The following is a 27,531-nucleotide window of genomic DNA, read 5'->3' as shown; positions in this document are numbered from 1 at the left end:
TCGGTCTCCAGCTGTGACTTCCAATCATTTGCTATGTCCTGTCTTGCACAGGGGCTGAGTTTCTGAGTCTCTTCCTTGTGATCCAGATCCTGTCTGGATGAGAAACAGCTGCAGGATCTGAGTTTGGCTTTTCTGCTTGTCTTGAGTGAGCAGACTTAGCTGGGTCCTTCCTTGAGAAAAAGGAGTGAAAGACAGATCCTAGCTCCACTGGGAAGATCTTTGTACCTCAATCTAAAGGCTCTAAACCGCTCTGCTTGGTCATGGTAAAGACCCTGGATGTCTGATGTGAATGGAGCATAAGCCAAGTAAATACTGAGATGGATCAAGGAAGGCTGGGAGGCACTGAAGCCTCCTTTCTTGATGGGGCATATTTGGATGCATATGTTAAGAACATGAATTTATTCTCCTTCTTGCATCTGGCTTTGTCTTAAATGCAGAAAACAAGAGTTGATATGACTTAGCAGGTAGTGTTAAAGCTGGGAATTGCTTAGTCTTGCAGATAACTCTGTCCTAACCTTGTTTTTTGTGCTGATGAGACAGAAGGTGTAATAAAAAAATGTCATCCCTCAATATAAACCTAAGCAGTAAAATGTTTCATTATAACTGATAACTTGCAGTATAACTGCTCAAGAAAGGTTTTATGTTACAGGCTGTTCTACAAACAACTGGTCAAAGAAATGAAAAGTAGTGGTGTGTATCTCTTCTCTTCGCCTAGGCTCAAACCATAGCAGCTACATAGACTACAATGGGACTCATGTGAATGAAATTATCATGTTTACTTCAGTTCTTGTTAGCTGTAATGGCACCACAGCCTTTTGAAAGAGTAACTCTCTAATTACATTGCATTCCTAAATCATATAGTGTGTGTGCAGGACACATCATGACTAATGCGGAGAGGTCAAAGGTGCTTATTGTGGGGCTTGAGGAGGAGAGAGCTAAGCTTGCTCTTAGCCCTTATGTACACTATAGCCCCCTTTTTCTAGTTTCATAATTTGGTGTCTATGATGTACACAAAATTAACTAGTAAGCCAAGGCTTCCTTGTTGGAATGAGTTTTTATTCTTGCTGTTCATCTGTGTATATTAAAACTTAAGAGGTAGCTTTCATGCCTGCAATGCTAATGAGTATGATTTGATGCATAAAAAGCAACAGCATGGTAATACTAACTATTAAGTCAGTAATTAATTTTTTTAAATCTCTTTACGCCAATGGAAGATGAAGTTCCTTGTTAACATATTCAGTTCTTCTCTACCTTCCATCATAGCCTGATGTGTTCTGGATTTTGAGTATAGTCTGCTGTGTATCACAATGCAAATAACCAAAAGGCGTTTCTGTATTATGCACTGCATATCTAGGTGATGCAGCCCTGTACCCTGAGGCTATGCCATGAAAGAAAAGGGCGGGGGCTGAGGGAGAGGGCAGCGCCTGCAGGCTGGGAGTGCTCCATGGGTCCCGGACCCTTCCAGAGATGGAACTTGATTCCATCCTGACACTGCCCCCATCCGTGACCTTACTTCAGCCTGTCCTTCTGCTAATATTGAGAAACCATGGGCCCTTTGAACTAACTTCATGGCTTTTTTTGCTCTCTCTAGCAAATCCTTGTCCAAATACTGGTTAGACTTTTTTGTGAACTAGACAACTCTCGGGCTGCCTGGCTGAATAACTGATGGCAGCAGTAAAGATTTCACGGGCAGACTGTAAACTGGAGACTTCCCTGTAGAAATCCGAAATCTTCTTAGCCTGGTGTGGTTGGTTTTAAAACTAATAAGCATATAATTCTGCCTGTTTGGATTTCAGCGTCTCCTACGCTGCCATCCTGCAGCGGCGTATTGTCGCGCAGTACGTTCTAGCTGTTTAAACGCCCATTTTGACATTCTTTAGGTCCTTTGTTTGCTTTTTATTGTCCGTCGGAAATGGCTGGACCTGAACTACCTGAGTAAAGCGCCTCAGCTCTTCGGGCAAGCCGGGGAAGTGTCGCTTGCCCCCACCCCACCCTGACAGGGGCCGTTGTCAGCCGCCCCTGGGTGGCGGGAGGCTGAGCCGGTGACAGGCGCCTGTGAGCCCTGCTGCCAGGCGGGCCGGGGCAGGCAGGGGCGGGCAGGCAAGGCAGGGCAGGCGGGCACCCTTCAGCGGGCGGTGGGGTGACTGGGTGCGAGCTGCCATTGGCCCTGGGCAGGCCGGCTGCCTGCTGCTTACCTCTCACCTAGTGGGCAGGGGCTGGTGGGTTTGGCATGTGACAAATGTCCCGGGAGACCTTGGCCGTAGAGGAAGGAGAGCACCAGCTGAGCTGGCTGCAATGCTTCGCCGCCCCGCTCCCCGCCTGCGGCTAGGTCTTGCTGTGGAATATCCATGTCAGGGAGCGCTGGCGGGGAGCAGCCTCTTTCAGCTCTTCCTTCTGTGTGAACGTGACAAATCAAATGTGCTTCCTGTGCTTGATTATGTTGCTGTGTGCTGCTGCCTTGGGCCTCCCTAGATGCCGCTTTAGTCTGCCTCATGACCAGAGATAAATTGCTGGCGTGCTGCTGGGAGAAATGGGAAGCTTGCTAGCGTAGAGGAGCTATGGGAGGGCACTGGCTTTGAAGGCAGCGTGCTTTAGTGAGCTTTCTGTGCATGACTGAAGGGAGAGTAGAAAAGAGAAAGAGTTTATTTTACTGAATTTAAGAGATGAAACATCCTGTTCTTGCTATGCTACTGTAGGATTAGGATGCTCTCTGTTACGTTAATGCAGGCAAGTTAACATCTTGTAGCCCCGCCCTCCCTCTTTCCTGTTTGACACTTGCTGTTTAAACAGTCTTACAGGACAGCTACTCCGCAAATAACTATTTTGCATTTGTGAAATGCTGTCCTAAAAAAAAAAAAGGGCAAAAGTTTTGTTAAAATGCCATGTCTGTTAGAAGTAATATTAAAACCCTGAAGAAATTGCCTCTTGTCAGCCTCACCTGTCTTGTCTAGAGTGTGAACCAGTAATTGCTTGCTTACTTAATTGCAGCACAGAAGTCTAAAGGCATTGCCTTGCCTAGTTGCAGATCAAATTATTTTGATAGTGGTAAGCCAGTAGGACAAAGCATACATCACTCTCCCACAACAACAGTGAATCAAAAGGGCATTTCAAAACTTTGTGTGTGATTTTTTTCTTTCATATCAACAGATTCCTGCATCAGGACAACCGCATTGAACTGCAATGCAAGCACATGAGTTGTTTAGACACCTACGAATGCCAGAACTTGGGGATGTCAGACAGTATGTGCGCACCCTTCCGACAAACACGCTGATGGGCTTTGGTGCTTTCGCAGCTCTCACAACCTACTGGTATGCAACGAGACCAAAAGCACTAAAACCACCATGTGATTTAGCAATGCAGTCTGTGGAAGTAGAGGTAAGTGGCACTTTATGGATGCTGTTGCTCACTGAATTTTGAAGCCTAAAGGTGGCATTGAAAGAGACCAAACAGTGATTTACACAGGAGTTTTTCTAAACTTGAAGTGTGTGGGGAATATGTTTCAGGGCATGGTTTGGTTTTTTTGTTTTTTTTTTTTTTTTCCCCCCTCTGAAACATGGCTTGAATTCAGTTTTTTGGCTTTCTGAATTTGAAAACTCGTTTGAGGGTTAAGGTCATAGTGGTAGTAACTAGCATGGGAGAAAAAGACTTTGTGCTGAGAAAATGGAGCTTGTGATCTGACTGATGGCAGGAAACTTGTGCATGTTAGAATTGGCACGGTGTAGTTTTCAATTCCTGGCCACATGTTTAGGTGGTGACCTATTAAATTAGGTCTTGGGGTCAGAGTATGTATGCTGATGTATACTGATGAGGCTAATACTTTTCTGTTATAATATTTAGTTTATAATAGCTGACAGATGAGACTTTATATTGGGTTACAAGCATGAAGAGGGTACTAATTGTCCTCAAATGATCTGTGGAAAGATATACTAGTCCTGCCAAGAGACCCCAGCCTTAGAGTAAGTTGAAATTAAAGCAACCACCTGCTATACTCTGGATATACTAGCTTAGCTCTTGTCTTATGCTTTGTAGAGCCAGACAGAGTTGCTGTTAGGTGGTGCTTTTTAATAGTGAAGTCAAATACAGAAACAGTCTGACTGGGAGGAACTGTTGCTTAGAAGCAAATATAGACAACTGCTTACATGGCTGGGCTTTCCTGAACAGCAGTTATCAATTCCCCTGTTCACTACAGAGTCAAGATTTTACCACTACAGAGTCAAGATTTTACCATTTATTTCATTCTTTCAAGAGTGCCTCTGTATTTCTTCAGGTTAGACAAGGTGTTTCTTCCTTTTGAAGGAAGGAGAGAGCTTTGAAAGGTTGTGATCTTCAAGGGAGATACTTAAAAAACATAGGATTGTAAAGCTGATAGTTTCCTGGATTAGTCTTGATAGTCAGAAACTACCACTATAGATTTTTTTTTTGTTATATATACTTGCAACTGAAGTCTCCCTTTACAGCACATTGTTCTGTGTGGATCGACTGCATCTAGTTGTCCTGTATCAAATACAATTAACATGACTTCTTGTGCTTAGGAGTAAATGTGACTACAAACTGATGTAAGCAAATGTAGCAGAGCAGTTTGAAATTTATAGTAGCTAAACTTTCATGAACTTTAGCAAAACAAACTCCTGTCATAGCCTCAAATCAGGTGGTTTCTTGGCAATGTTTCCTGATATTGAGGAATGAAGTGTTAGTTGAGCCTTCCATTCAAAAGTTTAGCTGGTACCGTTTATTTCCTAATCTTCTTCCCAGTATGGTGGTATACAGTAAGCTTACTGACACATCATGTTGCTATAGCAAGTAATGGTCTGCTATTAGATGTACACAAAGAGGAAACAAAAATATGTCCTGGCAATGTGATAATTGCCAAAAATACCTCTTTTCAAGGAACATGTGTAGAGTGAGGATCCAGAGGTTAGATCTTCTCTTGGTGAGCTTTCCCAATCCTGACAGCAGCCACTTAGACAGTGAGTGGAGTTGTCTTGTAGAGCAGCACATTTTGGTGGCTGGAATAAACTAGCAGTGAAAGCTTTCCAGCTGTGGAGGGCCTCACTAGTCAGTACAGACTTCAGCAGATCTGGGGGCTTTGCATTGGAAGATGGTAAAACAGTGGCTCTTAGCTGGCCGTAAAACCAGTGGCAAATGCTTATTTGCTTGATACTCTTGACAGTGGTCTCAGTTCCCTGCCTTTACTGCTTCAAGCTAAATTGTTTGTCACTGCTGGATTCTGTGATTTAAATCATTCTTTGGTAGTATGAGACTTCACTAAACTACTTAATGCATCATTCATCCCTATTGTACTAATTAACATCAGCTCTCTGATCAGAGCAAGATAGGCATAACAGCATTATTTTTCATGGCCTCTTCTGGAAATAAATTCTAGTAGGAAGACTGAACAGTAGTAAAACTTAAATGAAAAACAGCTGAGTGTGTTAGCATGTCTTGGTCATAAGAGCTCAAACTTTGAGAACGTGTTGAAATAAGCAAGATCTGTCCAGTTTTGTTTATTGACAGTTCAGATACAGCTCTTAATGTAATGTTGTAAACTGTATCAAACTGTAATCAAACTGTATGTTTTGAAGCAAGTTTCAAGTGTCTGTTACAACTGGTACTTTTATAACAGTAACAAGAGTATAATACAGTGCTTGGAATTCAGTTTCTCACTATATTTTGCTTAGAATTTCACTTCACTTACTCCATTCTCTTATACATGTGTTAAGATGGATTGTCACTTTCACAGAAGAAAAATGTCAAATACTGCTCTGAAGTTATGTCTTAACATATTTTTTTCTGGCTAAACAATACAATATTAAAAGAAATAAGCACTGTGCTCCAAAAAAGACATGGCAGAAGGCAATTCCTCTTCTCTGTTTTAATATCTAATCTACCTGTTCATTTAATGATAACAATTTTGAACTATAAATAAGCTGCTTAATTCTTAGTTGTGACTTATTTCCTTGGCCTCTAACAAAGTTACATGAAGTCACTGACTGGAGTAGGGTTTCTACATGTTCTGATAATAAATCTTGATAACTTTATATGGGAGGAAAAAGATCCTATTTACTGCTGTTCAGGTCACTTCCCATCTCAGAAAGCCTTGATTTGATAGGCCAGCACCCAGTGACCCATTTTAACCATCACTGAGTGAGCATAAAGATTGCATGCTTAGTTGAATATCAGTACAAAGAGTTACTGAAAGTATCAGCTCTTCTAGAGCAGATGCCACAATTAAAAGATGTGGAGTACAATCTTTAAAGTATGCATACTACAGTTACATTTCACTGAAAGAAACCCTCTTGTCTTCAAAGCTCCCAACCTGATCTCTCTTCAGGGGAACTTCTCAGAGGTATAGGTGACGATCTTTCAGGATCCACTTGAATCCCTTGTCTGTAGGATGGGAGACAAGATTAATGAAGAATAATTCTAAATAAAGTCTGACTAGTGAGACTGCATTGCTGAGACTCATGCTATACTTGAACATGCACTACACTATGAATTTCAGTGCTATAGTAATGGTAGAAATAGGGCATTAGTCCTGTGTTTTGCAAAGCTTGTGCACTCTTAAGGTCTGTAGTTGTAGGCACATGTGAATCTGTCTGCTTGTAGATTGCTGTTTCCATTGGTGACTGGTAGCTGAACAACTCTGACTATTGATTTGAGTGCAGGTGTATGGCTGTCAAATATATTTAAGTCTTGCTTTAAAAACCCAAATATTTCTATTTGACTCAAGTTCCACTAAAGCATGTAGAAGGATAGGATATAAACAAACACTAGAATGTCAGTATTTTCTAGTAATAAGAGTTTGGATTTGTGACTCTGGCTTTTTTTTCCCCTTAAGAAAAGACATTCAAATATGGAGAGAGGTATTCAACTCATGAAAACTTTTAAACCTACTTACATTCTCCCGATACATTACTAGAACTCTAGCTTGCCTTGTCTAATCAAGTGATTCTTGAAAGACATGTGCTCATGTCCCTATTAAACAATCAATTTTAGCTGTTGTGTGCTTACCTAGGGATTAGCATGCTTAAAATTACATGGCTGGTTTGAGAACTCTAGTTTATACTTCCTGCTGCTCAGAATATCCACATTGAGGTGACCTAAGCACCACTGCTAGTATACTTTCCCTCTCAGAAAAATGGAAGCTGGGCCTCTTGCCTCTAAGGCATGGTGGAGACAACACTGTGTTTTGACATTACTGCTAATCCTAAGCAGCCTGTGTCAACAAGAAGCAAACCCATGGCTTGAACAAAAGCAGCTATTTTATGTGACCCAAATAGGCATTGATAGAGTAATATACGCCTCTGTTGTAGACTAAATCTGTTTCTTTCAGCTGCTGCTATTCTGAACCAATGCCAAGGTTTTACTTGATGTCCAGCACTTGGCTGTGTAATGGGTCAGTTTCCTGCAACTCCCTGAGCTGCTGCAAGGGCTGCCTTACATGAGTAACCAGAGGCTGTTCTCGCATTAATAAGATTTTATTGTCTGGCTCCTTAAGAACACTTTGGTAACACTGACAGCCCTTTTGAGTGCTTATCTTTGTACTAGACAGATCTGTTAGATCCCATTCAAATAACTTGTGTGAAATCAGCCAAACATTCTAGTCCTGAGATTCAGGTGTTTGGTGGTTGTAATGACCTGTAATTTTTAGAAGAGTGTGCTGTGAACAGAACTTTCCCTGATATTGCTCAAATATTCTGGATAAGAACCCTTTGGACAGGCCCTTAAAATAGTAGTTCTTTCTACTCTCAAGCAAAATGTAGGCCAATACCATAATATTGCCTAGTAGATGAGTTCAAACTGGGAGCATAGGTAAGGTCTAAATGATCTTCAGCATATCCAGGTGTATTTCACTGCATTTCTGAAGAATAACATTGAACTCCTGATGGTCTTCACACAAGGAGCTGGGTGTTTTTCAGCAAAACTCTTACTCTAGGGCTGTTGAAAATTCAGTTAATGTCACTTTACTTTGGGAAGAAGAATAAAGTAAGCAGAACCATAAGTTGGTTATGTTATCTTTTACTGAAAACTCATGAGAACTGATGGGGTCTTTTTAATAGTAGTCTGTAATACAGTTTCTGTTTTTTCAGAAGGACAGTGCAGTCAGTCTTGTATCTGAGCAATGTGCTCTCTGTCCGAGTCTCATCCTCAAATTTGTTTAGTGCCTCAGGCCCTGCAAAAACTGCTTTTGTGGTGCTGAGTAATAGGGTGTGTAAATAAGACAGTAGTAGCTCAGATAAGGAGAAAACAAATATTTCTTGACTGTTGCCAAAGGACAGCTTAGGATATTATATTTCACCTGACACAGGAATTGTAGCACATCAAACACAGTACTGATACATTGCACTTGTTGACATTACCTATGACTGTGGTTACAAACTACGTACACTGTGTGATCTTCTTCAGGGATGGTAAAACTGGGAAAATCTAGCAGCTGTCCTTCGTTATTGTAGAACTGTGAAACCAGTGCAATAAAGCAAGCAGTCTTGCTTTTCTTTCCAGGCAGAGACATGTCCTAGTGATTTGTTTATTTTCTATAGAGTAGATGTTGGTTGGAGTGCAAGTATGCTCTTGAATTTCTAATGTTACAAATTTTTAGAGGTAAGGCCGTCATTAACTTGTTCTGGGTCATGTTCACAGTGAATATTTGTGCTTACTGTCAAAGGAGTGGCAAGAACTGCATTACGCATAGCATTTTGCTAAAACAAGTTAGACTTGTTTTAGTGTTAAAATATTTTTTTCCTCTCTGATATGCCTTTAATGTGCTAGCTGCTTTCTGTGGACAAGGGCAATATGAAATCTTCTGCAGATAAACCTGTGTTTGTCTAGCTTATACATGAACAGATGCTCTCTGGTCTTCCAGGGTACTTTGAAAACAGAAAAATAAAACAATGGCTGGGAAGAGCCTATGATTGCATATTGAATAGGTTTTTGATGTTGTGGATGATGGCACAATTCAGGCACAGATTTAGTTAGTCCAGGATTTGACTTTGTGAAAGAGCCAGGAGTTGACTACAACCACTGATAGAGAACCTTATGCAATGTTTACCCAAGACCCTCTGTTTAACCAGCTAGGCTTTTCCTGCTAAGAACTCGCTTGTAGGTGTCTGTCATCATAGCAGAACTAATAAATGTGGCCCAATAGTACTCGGATAACTGTAAATTGTGGAACTTGATTGATATAAAATGAGATTTAGTCAGTCACTCTAAAAAAGGCTATGTTAAAACTATGAACTATTAAATTCTTTTATTGACTTCCAGTTGTAGCCTATGTAAATGCTCACCAGCTGAAAAACAATGATTTTAATCCTCAAGGTAGTATTGTCTTGACTGCCTCTAACTAGATCAGGAAGAAACCTTTTTTTGTAAGATGAAACTTTAAATTGGATTAAAGGACTCAATTTAAATCTGGTACAGGGTATTTTACTTATGATTAAGGTGTTGTTGACTACCCTTAAAATCATTTCAGTTTTGAAACCACAATTTGAAGTGTGATTGTGTTTTGTAATCTTCATGAGAAAAGTAGATTAGGATCTTGGCATTAATATTGTATGTAGAGAGAACTCTGAGGCTGGAGTGATTTTAGAAAGCTTGATGGAATTAATTATACTGTACACTGTAATAATAGAGTGAGACATTTCTTAGAAAAACCCTGTGACAAGTAAGGAGTGTCAAAGGGTGTTTTGTCATTCTCATTTGTTCTGTGCTATTGTAGGTAGCTGAGAGTAAGATTGTGCCTGACAGGTTTTTAGTAATGCAGGGACCAGTCTGACTCTTTAAACAATGTCCTGAGAAACCTTGCAGATCTCTCACCTGGTAGTGAAAAGAGCTGAAGTTCTCAAGCAGAATTTGCCAAGGCTTGTAACAAAACTTAATGGATGAGGTGTTTTGATTATTCTGGGAAACTCCTGTTCATTTATGACCAACAAGTGTGTCTGACCCTTCTAATTGGTTTTCTTAGGGTGGTGAGCATGCTCGAAGGTCGTCTCTTCTTAACAGTGATGAACCATTGATTTACTACTATGATGATGTGAGAACAGCTTATGATATCTTCCAAAGGGGTGTACAAGTATCAAGTAAGTCTAAAATTAAAGATAGTTTTTTGTACAATGTGAAGAACTTAAGGTCTGGGCTCTTTTGCAATGCAGTTTAGGCTAGGGGATGTCTGCCTCGCTATGTAAGTGTATTGGATATGAGCTTTCTTCAGGGCAAATTTAACTGTGACCTCTTGTGAAGCAGAGTTGTGTGAATAAAGTCAGTGCTGTGTTCCTTAGCCTAAACCAACTTTGCCTCTGTGTCCTTCCTCAGCTTCCCTCCCTCCCTCCCTCCCCACTAGGGGAAAAAAAAGGTTGCCTTCTGAAGGTGTCTGCAAAGAATCTAGAGGCTCAACACTGAGAGTGTAGTTAGCGTGATGTCAGGACAGAGGAGTCGGGGGTTAAATTTTGAGTAACTTTTATCTTTTTTTAGATAATGGTCCATGTCTAGGTGTTAGAAAACCAAACCAGCCATATGAGTGGATCTCCTATAAAGAAGTAAGTATTCTCTCTAACTTAGTGCTAGACCTGCTTTTGCTTGCCGAGACCATTGATACAACATCCAGTAATGTGATATAACAAATCTTAATTATTTATAGATGTTTTAAGTAGTAGCAGAATATTGCAGAAAGGTTCTAGTACCTGTTAGTGTCTTAAAGGAACAGCCTCAAATACGTGCAAGGGGGAGAAAAGTATCTTCTGCACTTGCTTGGTTTATTAACAGTTTTACTTCAGATTTTTTTGGGGTTATCTTGGCAGCTTTTAGCATCTCATTGCTGAATTGTTTAGAACTTAGACACTGCCTCTGAAGAACTGCAGCTTTGAGGTATTATTCAGGGACTCAGACTGCTACAACTTTAGGCGCTTGCTTCTGAGAGGCTCATTTTACACTAGGAAAAGTCCTATCTACAGATGTTACTTGTGCCTCTTGACAACTTGTCTCCATAGTGCTGAATGATAGTTGTATAGGGTGTTAACAGGTATGCTTCTAACTAGTAGCATGTTCCTTCATGGTCACCAAAAATCTCTTTATGCAAATCTTTAACAGCTCTGCACTTTTAGGTCATTCCTGATTTAATCAGTTATTGTCTTCAAATTTGCATAAACCTTGCCTATTGCACACTGTTAAGGTCACTAAACACCTTTTGTATGGAGCAGACCTTGCTTTTTCCAAGGTGATTTTGCTGGGCACTTGTTAAGTGTAACCTCTCTTTAATAAAGCTTTGCTGTTTGAGTCATGTGACTAACATGGATTCAGGTCATATGCTATATGGAAAGAATTTAGAAAATTGCCTTCCCGAACTTTATTTATAGAACTAGCTGGGTTTTGCCTCCTTATTCTCCCCCTTTTTGAAGGGAGAAATGCAATTCCCATAGGCACTGAATGAAGCAGAAGGATGGCGAATGTAGTGCTTGTGACTGAGCAGAAATATAATGCTGAATCATTCCAGGGTCACTTCTGGGGTTTAATACAGATACAACAAAACAGCCTTTTGTGTGTATGTATGAGAGCTTAACATTTAAACTTACACTTAACACTTTCAAGTCCAACTGTATTGTCTCTTCTGCTGCCTATTGAGTGCAAGCGTAGTTAATCTACAGTCAATGCAGTGCAATGGCACTGCAATGTTTAGGTTATCAAAGTCACAGAGGACATCCAAAATAGCCTAGAAAACTTCTGTCTATCTCATACCAGTTATTAGCCTTCTTTTTGTAAGACTTAATATACACCCCTCAATGCTGTTTTACCTTGATGAGCTTGCTCTCAATTTTTTTTGTCTTCTCTCTCTTTTTTTGCCCCTCCAGGTTTCAGACAGAGCTGAGTGTGTGGGCTCTGCGTTACTCCACCGAGGCTTCAAACCATCTCATGTTCAGTATATAGGAATCTTTTCACAAAACAGACCTGAGGTAGTTTAATTGACGGCGTGTGTATTGGTGGTCTAGCTGTTACTGAAGTGGCATGCTCTTATATCTGTTGGGTTTTGGCAGTGTACTGAGCTTCCCTACTAAGAGTCCAATTGGTGTTGGGACAAGGCTAAAGGCTGACAGGCTGTAGACATGGCATCTTTAAGAACCAAAACTGATAACTGACACAATTGTTAATGTCTTATATTGTGTTTTTTTGCTCCCAGAGCTCAATGTAGAAGGCTGGAGAGCAGGAAGAGAATCAGGGAATCAAGAATTTAACTCATTCTCTTCTCCTCTTTCCAGTTTATAGAGGAGGCCTGTTTAATGAGAAGCTAATGTGGTACTTAGCAAATGGTGATTACATTCACTTTCTCTTGAAAAGTGACACTGGAGTATAAGGTAATTGAAAGTGGTTGGAAGCCACAAGGAGGTGTTTAAACCCTTCAAAACACAAAGAAACACTTAGTGATTAAATATCTGGACAAATAGAATATGGCTAAAGGTGATTGTTCTATCTCTGCCAAAGGTCTTGGGCACAAAGATTCTGGGAGGGAGAACTACTGATGAAGGGAAAAATTGAAAATTAATTGCAGTTCAGTAAAGGGGCAGAAAGACTAAACAAAGCAACATAATTAAAGATCACCTGACAAAGCAAAGTGATGTTATGAACCTGAGACAACTATGGGGATATATAGATTGATCAGCTAGTGTCTATTCATTTTAATCCAGAAATGATTCTAGATTGCTGTTTCTAAAGATATTATGAAATATTCAGTAAACATTTATTCTCTAGACTTGTTTATTAAATCTATTTAATAGGACTGAACTTCCCTAACCTATGTTTGTGCTTAGTAGCTTGAGCTGGTACTTGCTGCATTAAGCTAGTTTAATCCAAATCTGTATTAAGACAGGAGGCTGGTTCTTGAGTTTTGTCAAAAATATGCTGTCCATTTTGATTAAACACTCCCAGCTGGATGCCATTATCTAGAGCCATCTACAGTGTTGACAGGGTTAGAAGCTATATCAGTGCCTCAGTTGTGCTGGACAACAGCTTGCTGTTGGATCTCTTCTGATTTCAGTTTGTCACTGAGCCTTCCCTGCTGTCATTAAAATGCAAGCTGTGTGATAAGTGACCTTCACCCCCTTCCTCCTCTCCCAACCTACACCACAAAAAACCCCCTAATTCTAGCCTTGTACAGATGAAGAACATTTTTTTTCCAGACTCCTAAATCTGGAGTAGTTTTCTGCTTGGATTTTCCTGCTGGAATTCTGGTTCTAACAGCTACAGTTTTATTTCCACATTAAAAAAGGCTGGGATATCACCAACTAGGAAGCTGTTAAATGACATCGTAATACAGACTCTTCGGTTCAGTCTCCTGTGCTTGTAACACTGTGAACTGGCAGTAGAAAAGGGATCCAGGTGTTAGTGTTGTGCCAGTTGTTTCTGTATAGACCTTTGGGTGCAAAGTCTTTGACTGCTGGGTCAGTGGGTTTTCTGAAGGAGAGCACAGAAGTGCGGTCTACTCTTGGATCACAGAGGCAAAATGTGCTTGAGTGCATTGCTCCAGTAGGCTTTGAGTTGGGTCAGGAATGAGCTGTCAAGTCTTGTTTAAACCAGCAATTTTAGATCTGGGATTTTCCCTGCTGAAAACTACAGGAGGGGTGTTGTGACATCCCCAACATAATCACTAATCCAGACAGGAGACTGTGAATTTTTTTGTGTGAAATGATTCACATTTCTCAGTTCAGGGAACAACTGCTGGGGAAATCCCCTAATGGGGAAATCCTAGCATGTCAGATGCTTAAATATTCACTAAGAAAACAAACTTGGATTTATGAATACAAATATTACTTTCTCTTTGAATAACTGGAAAATAGATGATCTTTTCTGCAAGCAAGGAAGTTGTGTTTTGGATTGTGAAATACAGTGTCCCTTAATAGAAGTACAGAGCCATGTCAGAAAACAAATTGAAACTTGTAGACTATTGTCTGTATTGAGTACTAGTTGCTTGCTTGGGCTTTGAGAGAGAACTCAAGTGTCGAGTTTTGATATTTGTATTTAAATACTCTAACTTTAGAAGCTAAAATGGCTTGGTAGTCCAGAAAATACAGATGCTGGTTGTTGTATTGAGAATGATGGTGTGCAAGAATTGTTGGAGGCTGCAACAGGAAGATTCTATCACTGTATGCAGCTTCTGAAGACTACTGTAGTAGACCCCCACCCTATTAAAATAACTACTAAACTTCAGGCTGCTGACAGCAATACAGCTGCCCCCTTTTACATGTATAAGTAGATGCTATGTAGGAAGAATTATTCAGTGGACCCTTTCATGGCTGGTATAGGTGTGCCTGCTTAGACTTACCAGTATGTCTAATGTCTGTGTGAAAGTCTAGCTGGCTAACAGCTGGCCTTGTACTAGTTTTGTAAGAAGTCTTTTTGGACTAAGAGGTGTAAAACTTACCTATTGCTTAAATGCTTTCAGAAAAATTCCCTGTGTTTAGGGCTGTCTCAGTCAGGAGAGAACTTTAGGAAACTTGCCCCTAATAAACAGTTCATAAAACTGAGATTTGGCAACTTTGTTAACATAGCCTCTATATTAGATATTAAATGGAATAGCCAGCTGAATGATGATTAAACTTGTCATCATATGGGGGTGAGGTAACTGGCTAGTGTCCTGCAAAAACACTGGGAAGTGTGACAGTTTGGAGGTGGGGAAGGGAAACAAGCACCCCTGTTAATGCAATCTTGTTGAATTCTAAGTTCTGATCACTTTTAAAGATGCATGTTGTTTTGTTCCTGTAACTGCAACTGACTAAAGGTACTGTACCTGAGAATTTTTGTCACTCTGATGGGGAAAAACTGAAATATTCCAATTCTACTGGCCTCTTCATGTGTCTGGAGGCTCCCACTTCAGGAGTTGCATGCTACCCTGTATTTTGGTGTAGCTAGTTTTTTAAAAAACAGTACCCAGCAGCTACTATCCAGAAAAAAAATTGCATGACTGTCTTGCCTTGATGGTACTTTGGATAAAATCAGGCTTGCTGTAAAGCATTGTCAGCTTGCATCACACACAAGAAGGCTACAATATCCATTATGTTTGAGTACTGCACTTGTTAGCAGGCAAATTCTTATTGCAGCTTGCAGGGATGTAACTGCATTTTTTTAGAAGTCTTCAGATTAGACTCCTTTCAAGAAGAAAGTTTTGAGAAATGCCGAGAAACTTTCTGGGGCTGGCTTTCCAAAGGACTTCTAGTTTAACTGCATGTGTTGCATGTCTGGCTATCAAATGAGATGCAGATAATGTAGAGGGTAAGAGTACTGTGCGTATATAAATCTAATGTATGTTAAGACATGAGCAAGTCCTTCACTGATTCATATGCTGTGGTAATACAGAATATTGAAAGCTTTGGCTACCTCAATGACCTAAAAACAAGAAAAAAAATTGTACTCTTACTGAAAGTCTCTTTCTGTTAATAGGTAAACTAAGGAGATGGTTAATGTTAACTCTTTTTCAAAAGTACTTAATTACTCCTGGGGCCAGTGTTGAATTTTATTGGATTGGATTCTTTCCCATAGCTTCTTATTGTTTGTTTTTTCTTTCCTCCTTCTACAGATAAAAATTTAGTAGGTCTTCAAAGTAAAAAATGATACAAACTGCCACTTATTTTTTTTAGAAAGACTTGTGCAAGTGACCTCTCTCCTATTAGCTTCCTTGTTAGAATCCAGATATGAGTAATTCTTGGAGGTCTGTTATGATAAGCAAACACATAGCAACTTGCATTTCTTCTTTTTGTGCAGTGGGTTATCATTGAACAGGGATGCTATGCATTCTCCATGGTGGTGGTGCCACTCTATGATACACTGGGAACTGAAGCAATTACTTACATTGTGAACAAAGGTAGGACACTTTCAGTAGTTAAGGAACTGATTGTATGATGGCAGAACTGTAGCTGCCTTCAGAGGAGTCTTGCCTTACCACATTCTGAAGTATGTATGGATCTACTCTAAACTCAACTTGTCATACTGATTAATGTTGTTCTCTTTCATCAGCTGACTTGTCATTGGTTTTCTGTGACAAACCTGACAAGGCCAAACTTCTGCTAACCAGTGTGGAAAAGGGGGAAACTCCAATACTCAACACCATTGTTATCATGGAGTCTTTTGGCATGGATCTTGTGGAACGTGGCAAAAAGTGTGGAGTGGAAGTCTTCAGCATGAGAGAAATAGAGGTAAGGACGCTTAACCTACTTTACTACTTTCATCACATTTACTTGTGGAGGAAGAAGACAGTGTCTGTTGAACAGATTTTAGGACTGTGAACAAAAAGTGGTGGATTAGTTTTGAAATAGTTAACCATCTCTTGGATTGAAGTTTACACAAAAAAAGTATATATAAAAAAAGGAGAACAACTTGCTAATACTATTTCACAATGCTCAAAATGTGAAAGTGTATATGCCAAGATGACAGAACGAAAGCTTGTTAACAGACCAGACTGAACATCGCATCTGAGTGTTAAGGCTTGCCCATGTGAAGCAGTAACATGGTAATTATGTTCTGTGACTAATACTTCAGAAGTACTTATTTCAAAAAGAGCCTGTGTAGGTTTTGGTCTTGTGAATAACGGCATCTTCCCCTGTACACTAGATCTACAAAATGTTTTCTGGGGGAGGGGGAAAATGGCAGTAAACTGTTCCAGGGTAACCTTATGGTAATGTAGGGGAATAAGACCTCCAAATTTTGGAAGTAGAAGCCATTTTGCTTAGCCACCTAATGTTGTCAAGTCTTGGTTGTGCTTTATGAAACTGGATTTAGCCTGGTTCCAGCTGGAGTTCTGGTGAAAGCTTGGCTCACTAGGACATGAGTATCTCCAGATAAGTGTACTTGTCTTGTGCAGGTGTCAGTAACTGGTGTGTAATACTTCATTTCACTGAACTTATTTTCACAGCAGTCTTAACTCTTGTTAACAGGGCCACCTTCTGGTAAAGATACAAAAATGCCAGGATGTCTTTTAAAAGACGATTAACTGTATCATAGCTTACTAGCCTCAGCAAGACTGCAAGGTTGAAGTGGGGCTAAAAACATTATGCAGAGTAAGTGCCTTATGTAGCTTACTGGCAAAAGGGTTGGGTTAAACTTGGAAAAAGATTGGCCCAACTGCAAGTTGGTACACAAAAATCAACATCTTTTCCTGAGTTGAATTCCAGCTTTTGGCAGAGGAAGATGCTTTCCACTGGATCTTCTAGCTACAGAAAAACAAAACCAGGCAGTGAATGTTATCTTTATGTTAGAAGTTTAGATGCTTAAGTAGTGACTTCCAGTAGTACTTCGTAGCTCTTAGGTAAAAATAACACTTGATGTTTGGATTAATGCAGTAATAGGTGCTCCAAGAGCCTCTTGTCTAAATCTCAGAAGTTAGGAAAACTTAAATATTTCTAATAGTGTTTCAGTGAGCAGGAATAAGTGTTGTCACTTTTTTTTTTAAAGGGGTAGAGGCTTTTAGTGTCTCCCAAAAGGCAACTGTGAACTGTTTAGGAGCTTAGATTAGAACAGAATGACTATTTCTAGCTTTAAGTCCTTGTTTTCTGGATTTCTGGCTTGAGTTTATTGCTCAGCTATGCTTTATAGGTTATGTAACCAGTTCCTCTGTGTATCTCCCAGAGGCCATAAGCTTGGTTTCTGATGCCTAATATCTGTATGTATGCTGTGGTTACTTAGAGCTGAGTAGCTGCAAATAAACGACCCTTCAATAGGAAGAGATGTTGGAGTTCTGTTCTAGGAGATCAAAAGTGTGTGGAGATCTTAGCTGTATATTCAGTAAATACTAGATCTTACTCAAAGTAGGCTGTAGGGAAGTATTGAGTTTCTGGTGGTATTTGAAGTGCAGATGCTGTTTTGAGCACAGTTGCATTGTCATAGTGGCAAATTTTTGCATAATGGCACTGTTTCAAAAGGGCAAGCTGACAGGTATGGGAATGTTAACTGTTTTCAGACGTTCCTTTTTTTTTCTTAAACCCCTTTGGGTAATCTAAGGGGTACATCATACTAAAGGAAGTGTAGGGCTAGTGAAGGAATGCATAGTGCTATTGTGTATTTGGAATGTAAAGCCAATGGTGAAGTTGATGTGTCTGCCCTCAAAGGGTGTTTCCAAAGCTATACTTAACAAAAGGTCCATTTTAATTTGCATAAGTCCTTAAGTGAGTATTGTTTTTACTCTTAAATAGGCATGACAGTAATAAGTTTTGATTTGAAACTCTAACGCTTGTAGATACTGAATATCAGCTTTCAAATCTTTCCTCTTAATCCTTACATCCCTGATAAAAGGATCTTCTTGGGATCCATTTCCTTCTGCCTAAAGAACTATGACATCATTAATGGTCAGGCCTGAATAATCCTAAGGAGGGAGAGGGAAGAAGAGGTTCTGGAGGAGAGAATCTTGTGCTCTTGACTCTACAGTATAAAAGCAGTACAAACCACCAATGACCCTTCATGGGGAAACTCAGTCTTCCTTCTTACAACCCTTCTCACAAGCAGAGATGTTGGTGCGAGGTGCTTACTGAGATGAATCTTGCTTCATATGTTCAATGGCTGTCAGTGGCACATGTCTTCTGCGTGAGGTATAGGACTGATTGCCTGCTATGGCTTGTCATAACACCGCTTAACCTTGAGCTTCTCTAGTGAGTGACTTCTGGTTTACTGGCTGGAAACCCCCCCTGAGTTCTAGATCAGTTATCACTTTTGTATTTGTGGAACATAGTATATATACTATATATCTTCAATACATCCTTTAAAGCCTTTGTTACTCTTTATAAGTTAAAATGCCTCAACAGGCAGTCTAAATAATGGAATATTATTGTGTTTGGTAAATTTAAAGCAAAAAAAGTAACATGCACATGTCTAAACTCTCTCCCTTTTCTCTCCTTTCTGTAGGAGCTGGGAAGAGCACACAGGCAAAAACCTATGGTAAGTATGAAATTAGTTCAAGTGACAATCTGAAGCTGGGTAGCATTCTGTAGATCAAACTAGCAAATCTCCCTATCTCCCATAGCTCAAAAATAACATTAGTATTTCAGTGTTTTGTCCAGGAAAATATTTTTCCTTGCTGTCTTAACCATACTAATACTTTCTTAACTCTCATAGCCTCCAAAGCCAGAAGATCTAGCAGTCATCTGTTTCACCAGTGGAACGACAGGTACACCTCATTACATTATGCAGAATTTATTATCCTGTATGTGCAAAATTAATTCAGAAGCCTTCCTACTGTTTTTTTTCAAGACTCTCCCCTGCTGCTGCATCTTTTTGGCAAGTAGTAGCTGGGGAAGTTTTATGGTAAGGCTCCCTTTGATTTTTCCCATTGATCAATACAGAGTTGCAGTGTTGGGGGGTGGAGGTGTTAACACTTTTGGGCTTGGAAATAAGTACTGAACTGGTATTTCCATTATAATAAGGGCTCTGCATCAGACTTGAGATTTCAATTCTTCCATAGTCTTTTTTTGTACTGTATTAGCAAAATCTATTCCTTAGCTCTAAGCAAACCTGCTGTAAGACCAAAACAGGACTGTCTAGATGTCACACACTTGACATTTGTGAGTTAGTAGCCAGCACTGGCAGGGAGGGAAAAGGAAGAGTACAACAACAAGCTACATTTTTAAAAGCAGATGGGAGAACAGAAATTAGTCTGGGTTTGATAGCTGCATCTTCACAGAAGTGTTGAATTTTGAATGAGAAGTTTATCCAAGAAACATGACAATTTCTTAAAGGTTTGCTCTCCTATGAAATTTGAGGACTTAAGCACAAACTTACTACTTAACTGTTACCAGCTGTTCTTGAAAGTGTGTTAGTAAGTTCTCTGCCTTTGTTTAACCAATATACAGAGAAAGGTATTAATATCAAAGGGACTGATTGATTGAAAAGCTATTAGATTAGTCTTACCACTGCTTGGTAACCTAAAGGATTTAAAAATTTCACTGTTGCGTCCTGATGTGCTTCTTCCTTAGGAAACCCCAAGGGAGCTATGATCACTCATCAAAACATAGTCAGCAATGCTTCAGCTTTTGTGAAAACTACAGAGGTAAACTGCAAAGGTTAACATTGTGGATTTGCATGAAGGGAAGAATCTCAGGAGTAAAACCAACATTGAAATCTCATTAACTTTAGGCTTAACTTTTAGCAAGATCCAGGTGAAAATGTAACTTGACAGCACTCTGCCCATGCTAGGTCAGAAGTCAATGTCTACTGGTTTCTTAGCCCTCCCCAGGGATATGTTGTGGGACAGAGGGCTCAAGTGGGTCCTGCAAAAGGTTGTCCTGCCAGTGGGAACCCCTGAGGCATGACCTGCAGCTTAACTGAGCTATGCCAAAGCGACTGCAGATGTGCAGGCTCCCACCTACAGCCTGCCTCTGTCAGGGTCAAGAACCTGACACATTTACAACTTGGTCTGATCCAAGCAAAAAGTTATAAAGGTCTTGATGTGGATCTACATTACATTCTGCCATGGGCTTATAGTGTTTGTCATTAGTGCAAGCTCTGTATCAGAGGGTTTGTGTGGAGGCTAACCTTTTCCACTAAGGATGGGAGAAGCTATAATATATTTTAACCCCCCAAAATACTTAAAGCCCTTGCATAAATGACTCTGTATCTTTACTTGATACAGTATGAACTTTTAGTTTACAGTAGATTGCTGGTAAAGTTCATCTGCAGGCTAGCTAAGAAGGCTGTTCTAACACATACAGATGTACTTAAGTATACAACTGTACTTATTTTGCCAAGTACTCTGCATATGGAATTGTTTTCAAATTAGGCAGCTGGTCTCACAATTAGATCATGTAAGGTACTGTTGATATCAACCTTATGGTAAATTGGATAAGCAAACTTTCTGATCTAAGATGAAAGTGTGTATTTTTTTAAACCCCTAAGACATACTACTTTAACGTTTTTTGTTTCCCCTCCTCCCAATGTGTATAATGGAACTTACTGTGGTTTCTATCAGAATTTGTTTCTATTCGTAATCATATGAATGATGGGTTGTAATAATCTGGTCAATGTACTCAACTCTAAAAGATTACCATTTCTGCAATGTGTGTTTACTCATGCTAGAAGTCGTTGCTGTAATCTTTTTAATGAGAGACAGACAATGCAGCTTCATTACAAACAAAACTGAAGTGAGGGCCATGCTTTAGAGTTTAGATGCTAGATCCTATTGCTGTGTTTAATTTAGGCAAAATAGAGAATCAATAAGAATTAATTTTAATTTTACTAACACTTTCAGAAAACATTTATGCCTTCTTCTGATGATGTTCTGATATCATTCCTGCCCTTGGCTCATATGTTTGAGAGAATTGTTGAGGTAAGCATCTGTTTGTTGTACTGATCTATTGAGAAGCTTGCTTTTCTTACAGAATGCATGTCTCTTCCCAGTGATACACGCTATTCCTTTTTGACTCTTGCACATGTGTACGAAAGCTTGAGGTAAGGTTCAGGAAAACAGTATCCCATAAACAATATCCAGTGAGTACTAAACAATTGGTTTTCAGGCCAAAATATAAACATTAACCTTAGAGCTAGGGTTAATAAGAAACTGGTTTACTAGAACATGAGACAATCCCTTAGCACACGTACTAGAAATTCCCTCTAGTATAATCAGTGCACTATTAAAATTCATGCCATTTAGTCTGCAAACTTTAAAAATGTATTTTATAACGTGGCATCCTGCTTGCTTACACAAACTAATTTTAAGTTGGTTAAACTTACTGTTGCTTCCAAGAAACTTCAGTAAAAAGGAAGGGATTTTGTTTCAGTGGAGTTCTCTTCCAGGAAACAAAAATTCTTTTAATGCCATTTAATTACAAACTTTGAAGTTCTCTTGGATAGCTTGTTTTACCATATAGCAAAACCTGGGGCTTCATTTTTGAGTATGAGGGGGCTCAGATTGTCTTAATACTGGCAGTCTTAAGGACTTCTGAGCCCACAGTTAGGTGGTATGCATTGTTGAAAGGATGCAATTTCCTCAAACTTCTTATATACAGTAGAGGCACAGGTATTTAATTACCAAACTTATTGAAATTGAATTAACACCTCTCCCTTGGGTGAGATTGCAAGTATGTATGTTGAAGGTAGTCATGTCCCAATTTATGTAGGGAAATAAAAAGGCGCTGTGCAAGTGTGAAAAGGCACATGGAGCCAGAAATGGTCTGGTGATTTCAGCTGGGAATCCTGAGCTTTCTACCAAAAGTGTTTATACACACACATATAAAAATGTAAATATGCATATGTGTGTGTATAAACGTATGTTATGAAGATTGGGAATAGAGCATAACTGAGGTGTACAGGTGCCCTTAGGCTTTCAGCACTATTTTTCCCCTGGTAACCTGGATACCAGTTATACTTCAGTATCTGTTTTGCTGATGCCTGTCTTGCACCAGAAGGTACAAGCTCTGTAGGCGACAGCTCTGTTCTTGGTCATGCAGTAGAAACAGGATGGGAACTTGTCTTCTAAAGGATAAAATGAGAAGTGTTTGGATCTCAGTATTCATCTGCTGTTTGAGGCCTTTACGAAGTAGGTGATTGCTTGTATATTTATATAAGGAGATAAAGCAAGAACACTTGGTAAAAGGGAGAAAAGATCTGTCACTCTTCGGGGTAGGTATGAACACAGGCTCTGTGAGAAGCAATCTTTGAGTCCTACCCCTGTTGTAAGGTTGAAGTTTGCTGATTTTTGGCTTCCTAAGGAAGTTAGAGGGTCAGTGAACTTGACAGGACAAATGAGTTTCTACCTAGCAAAGGTAGTTGCTGCTCAGTGCATCTGGACTGATGCATTGGCTTCTTTTTAGCAGGTGGTGACAAAGCACAGGTGAAGGGCAAAAGTGATGCTTTAGCATGTCTTGCACAGAACAGGTAAGAATGGATGGCAGGGAATGAAGGAAGAGGTGTTATGGAAGAAGAAATAAAAACAAGTAGGTGTAGATAAACACAAAAAGAGTAGAGATGCTGTTAAAAAGAATAGATGAAACCCAAACAAAATAGGAGAAAAAGGGGGTGTATAGGTGTTAGGGGGTGGAGCTTCTAGGCTCTTAACAAAGAATATAGAACACAACAGGATTAAGTTTGCCTTCCTTGGTATAGGTCTGAAGTGATGCATAAATAAGCAGTGGCTCTGCTAGAATCTTCTAAAGAGTATCTTGATCACCTAACAACAAATCCTCTGCTCACATCAGTCCTGTGAAACAGGAGGGAAAACCAGAGTGCAAGGGAACAGAAATCAAGTAGCATAAGGCTGAAATCCCCGCTGGACCAGTAAATAGCATGTGCTGACTTTAAATGCAAAATTTCTTAGTATACAGCAGGGAACAAAGGTCTAGTACTTGTAAAAAACCTTGTTAAATATTTAAAATAGTGAAGTTCTCCTTTGCAGTCTTTTGCTACCTCTGAGTCACTGGCACTGCCTTATTTGGCCAACTGCCCTTTTTGGATAGGGGCTTTTGTGCTATACCTTACTCTATCAAAGTCCTTGGCCTGTGTACACCAGGCATGTCTTGCTACTTGGTCTTTCTAGTCCCATCCTATAGTCTGAGAAGGCTGCAGAACTAGTCTAGAAGCTGAGAGGATTTAAGGTGGATCCTGCTCAATCCACTCTGCATAGGATTGTCATACATACACAGCTAGAACACATTATACATCCTGTGTTTTCAGTGTTTACTTTTTTCTGACAGTGTGTGGTTCTGTGCCATGGAGCTCGGATAGGATTCTTTCAAGGGGATATCAGACTACTTATGGATGACCTAAAAACACTGCAGCCAACTGTATTTCCTGTAGTACCAAGGCTGTTGAACAGAATGTTTGACAAGGTAAGTCTACAGGCATGAGTCTAGACCTGTGCAGGCTTTTAAGAAACTTCATGAAGTTTGTGCTGCCAGGGTAGGAGTAACTGTTGTGCTCTGGGATGTTAAATTGACATGCTAACAAATTTGTTTATCTCTTTCTAAAAGAGAGCTGAAAGTGCAGGGATTAGGACTGGTTGTATTAAAACACTTTCAGACAGCAAATACTAGTGTTGAAAAGTCTGACTAGGGGACTTGGTTCTCTCTAGCTTGATTAATGACTTACTGTTTTGCTCTGAGCAAGTTATTTAAGGCCAGCCTACAATATGAACATGAGGCTTAGCATCTGCATGCTACACTTTTAGCATCTGACTCATGGAGTGGAATTTGCAAACCAAGGTCAGGTGTTTGCCTATGTTTGCGTGGATGCATACAAGTTTCCTACACAGCAGACAGCGTGTTCTAGCAGGGAGAACTATAAACCAGCCAGTCAGGAGTGCTGGGGAGAGGGTGTGTCGGCAGCCCCAGTCTCTCCTGTGCTTCCTGCTTGCCTGCTCAGGGCCATCGAGATGGGAATTCAGAAGTAGATTCTTTTTCTGGGACTTCAGATTTTAAATCATCCTTTTGCATGTGAATGACTCTTTTGTTAGGATACAGCCAGAGGAGTTGAAGGATATAACAAGTCCTGTGACTGCTAAAGAAATGGCAGAGCTGTCCATGCTGTCTTAGCCAGGACAATGCTCTAACCATGAGACCAGGGGAAGTAATACAAGGTTGTGTTTGGCTCCAGGAACAAATAGTGCAACTGTGATCCATTTGGAGGGGAGGAAATCCTGAGACCAGCCTGTAGTGCTTAAAACGTAGCTTCTCGTTCTGCTCACGCATTCTGTACTGGAATTTGATAAGCAGAGCCAAAGCTTGGGACTCTTGCACTTTCCTGATGTCTTCTTGCTTGTTAACTGTGGTGCCCTGAGGCTTTCACACTTCTGTGGCACTGTTTCAACCTCACCCAGCCTTGCAGTAACCTAGCATGTGAAGTTAAGTGGGAAATTGGGGGGGCGGCCATAATGCTGAAGAGCTGCTGGGTCTTTCTTTTTCCAAATGAATATACTAATCTGTGGTCTGCTCTGTGGCTTCCTGAGAACAACTAGAAGAAGCCTTTGAAAAGTGATCTAAAAAGCAAGCTTATATATGCAAGACAGATCTCCGTTTGGTATTTCTGAGGGGACCTGCATCTCCTCAGAAAACCCTGTGTAACTTTACATATTATGATGGTGTGCTTTTCAGAATATGCTGAGGATTATACTCAATTTGAATTTTGATTATACTGCAATAGAAAAGTAAAACACCCATTTTAGATCCATTTTCATTCATTCATTTTAATGAAGAAACTATACGTTGAAACAGCATCACACAGTTTGGGAAGGAAGAATTAAGTGCTAGTTTTGGTGGACATCTCTTGAATTGAGGTAGAGGCCAAAATCTAAATCCACAAGTATTTCTTACTAGATTTAAGATGCCTATCAATAAAGGTTGTTTGGTTTACTTGTTTTTTAACTGTTAAGAGTCTCTATGCATGCTTCTGTAAGAAAAAGGGAATGGTAGTCTGTGAGGCTTCTAACCACAGATTATCTTTCTTAATAGATTTTTGGACAGGCAGATACTTCATTGAAGAGGTGGATGCTGGATTTTGCTTCCAAGAGGAAAGAAGCAGAACTCAGAAGTGGTATAGTTAGAAATAACAGTTTCTGGGATAAAGTCATCTTCCGCAAAATACAGGTATGCTTGAAAGCCTCTGAGTCTAAGTTTGCAACTGCTGTATTTTCATATGAATGGTTATAATCTGGTATGGCTTTCGTCACTGATTAAAGACTATCTGGCTACTCAGAATAAAGATCAAAGCTGTCTTTTTATTTCCAACTTCATTTTTTCAGTTCCCTTTGTTCTAATAGTATCAGCTAACTGTATTAGGGAAGTTACTCTAAAACAGTCTGGTGCTTCTCTATTACTGCTTTGGAAGCAAACACTGTCCTTCTGAAGGAGGAATGCTAAATGTGACACAGTGCCACCTGTAGCCTCTACTGTCTCCTCAGTCACTAGTAAGTTATGCCTGCTATTATATCTGGCACTCACTTGCTATGGCCTTTACCTTGGTTGTACAACATGCCCCTGTGGGTGCTTTTAATAGCATTCAGGATGTGTGAGAAGCTGATACAAGGCAGTTAAAAATAAAGCCATTGCTGTAAGGCCATGAATTAAGCTCTTCAAACTTTTGGCAGAGCCTGCATTGCAGAGACACCACAGCGTAGTCTTTGCAGAGACTGTATGTTTGAGATGCTGTTTCTTCCAGCCATTAATGAGATTAAAAACACTGCAAGAAAGCTTGCAACAGGAGACTAAACTTTAATCGCTAACATTTGTGGGTGGCACTGTAGGTGAATAGTGGCTGAGGGTGGGATGGAAGAAGACTCTGGAAATATCTCTAAAATGCTTTTGGTGTCCACAGTATCTTGTGTCTGTTGTAGGCAAGTTTGGGAGGAAAAGTGAGGCTGATGGTTACAGGAGCAGCACCTGTATCTGCAAGTGTATTGACCTTCCTGAGAACAGCTCTTGGCTGTCAGGTGAGTTTTCTGGCCTTAATACTAAAACAAAGACTTTCATACCTGGTTCCAGCTTTGATGTTGGAGCATTTCTAGTGGTCTCACTATATGGGTAACTCTTTCTGGCATTCATCTTGGAGACAACACAAGTGTGTACTCCTTTCCAGAGTTTATCTTTCAGTCCCCTGAGATTTCTTCATTCATCCCAAAGTCTTTATTAGAACTGAAGTAACCAGCTGAACTGTCTTAAGGGAAAGATTGGGGGGTGGGGTGGTGTGCTGTAAGCAATAATTAATGTTCTTGGATTAAGCTTCTGGGGCTTGCCTTGCTTACAGAAGTATCCATAACTACTGTAGAGAGTCTAATTAATGTCATGATATTGTAGTGTTGTTGCTTTGAAGATGAGGCTGGGGAGAATCAGATTGCACACATTGCATTTATCTTCAGAGCCTCTTCAAAGTATATGCTTTCTGAGGTAAAATTTGAGTAACAATGGCACAGGATGGAACAAATGTGTTGAAATAAATTTCAAGGATAGAAAACAAACATTCTAAAATGTGATGCTTCTGTGACTTGAAGTTCTTAAGTAATGTGCTGGTGTAGCAACGCATTCTGCGCAGAAAAGGGAAGCCTGTCTCATATATAATAATCAGAGCAGTGATGGGGTATAGGGCTTCTGTTCCTGGCTGTCTTGGACAAACCTGTCCTTAAATGATGTGAATGAAGTCATTGCTAGTGCCACTCTTCTTAGTTTCTTCCTCTTGCTCCTTCTGTTGCTTTCTGTTTTGATCTATACAGGTGTCACATAGCATGTGAAATTGAGTGAAACTGAATTGGAACTGTGGAATATTAGCACTTAAAATTGTGTATTGTGATAAAACTCTAATATAGTAGTGATATTCTTTTTAAAAGATGCTGGGGATTTTGCTAAACTCAAATTTAAACAACTAGAAGAAGCAAAACATTAATTTCATTTTAATGAAGTAACTGTATGTTGAAAAGAGAGAATCTTAAATAAACTTTTGTTTCACTTCCTAGTTCTATGAAGGTTATGGACAGACTGAGTGCACAGCTGGATGCTCACTGTCACTGCCTGGTGACTGGACAGCAGGTACGTGGTTTAACGGTCGGCCTGTCTGTTAAATTTCAGGATGCTACAGAGGTCCCTGATCACA

The 27,531-nt window shown here is 39.9% G+C and overlaps 1 protein-coding gene across 2 annotated transcripts in view; it reads left to right on the top strand.

Moving 5' to 3' along the window:
- ACSL1 (acyl-CoA synthetase long chain family member 1) overlaps nucleotides 1-27,531 on the top strand; it is a 41,077-nt gene that overhangs the window by 6,319 nt on the left and 7,227 nt on the right. For both annotated transcript variants that reach the window (XM_049796760.1, XM_049796756.1), the window contains 14 exons: nucleotides 3,148-3,375; nucleotides 9,962-10,076; nucleotides 10,468-10,532; nucleotides 11,841-11,942; nucleotides 15,742-15,841; nucleotides 15,994-16,172; nucleotides 18,871-18,903; nucleotides 19,081-19,132; nucleotides 19,938-20,011; nucleotides 21,209-21,286; nucleotides 23,649-23,783; nucleotides 25,401-25,535; nucleotides 26,282-26,377; nucleotides 27,395-27,467. In XM_049796760.1, coding sequence (XP_049652717.1) covers nucleotides 3,181-3,375; nucleotides 9,962-10,076; nucleotides 10,468-10,532; nucleotides 11,841-11,942; nucleotides 15,742-15,841; nucleotides 15,994-16,172; nucleotides 18,871-18,903; nucleotides 19,081-19,132; nucleotides 19,938-20,011; nucleotides 21,209-21,286; nucleotides 23,649-23,783; nucleotides 25,401-25,535; nucleotides 26,282-26,377; nucleotides 27,395-27,467 — 1,432 coding nt within the window. In that variant the 5' untranslated portion in view covers nucleotides 3,148-3,180. The remainder of the gene's footprint in view (nucleotides 1-3,147; nucleotides 3,376-9,961; nucleotides 10,077-10,467; nucleotides 10,533-11,840; nucleotides 11,943-15,741; nucleotides 15,842-15,993; nucleotides 16,173-18,870; nucleotides 18,904-19,080; nucleotides 19,133-19,937; nucleotides 20,012-21,208; nucleotides 21,287-23,648; nucleotides 23,784-25,400; nucleotides 25,536-26,281; nucleotides 26,378-27,394; nucleotides 27,468-27,531) is intronic.

This window comes from Accipiter gentilis, chromosome 3, assembly GCF_929443795.1.
Source record: "Accipiter gentilis chromosome 3, bAccGen1.1, whole genome shotgun sequence".
NCBI lineage: Eukaryota > Metazoa > Chordata > Aves > Accipitriformes > Accipitridae > Astur > Astur gentilis.
The sequence above is the reverse complement of the archived record's forward strand: the minus strand, read 5'-3'. Positions and strand labels throughout refer to the sequence as shown.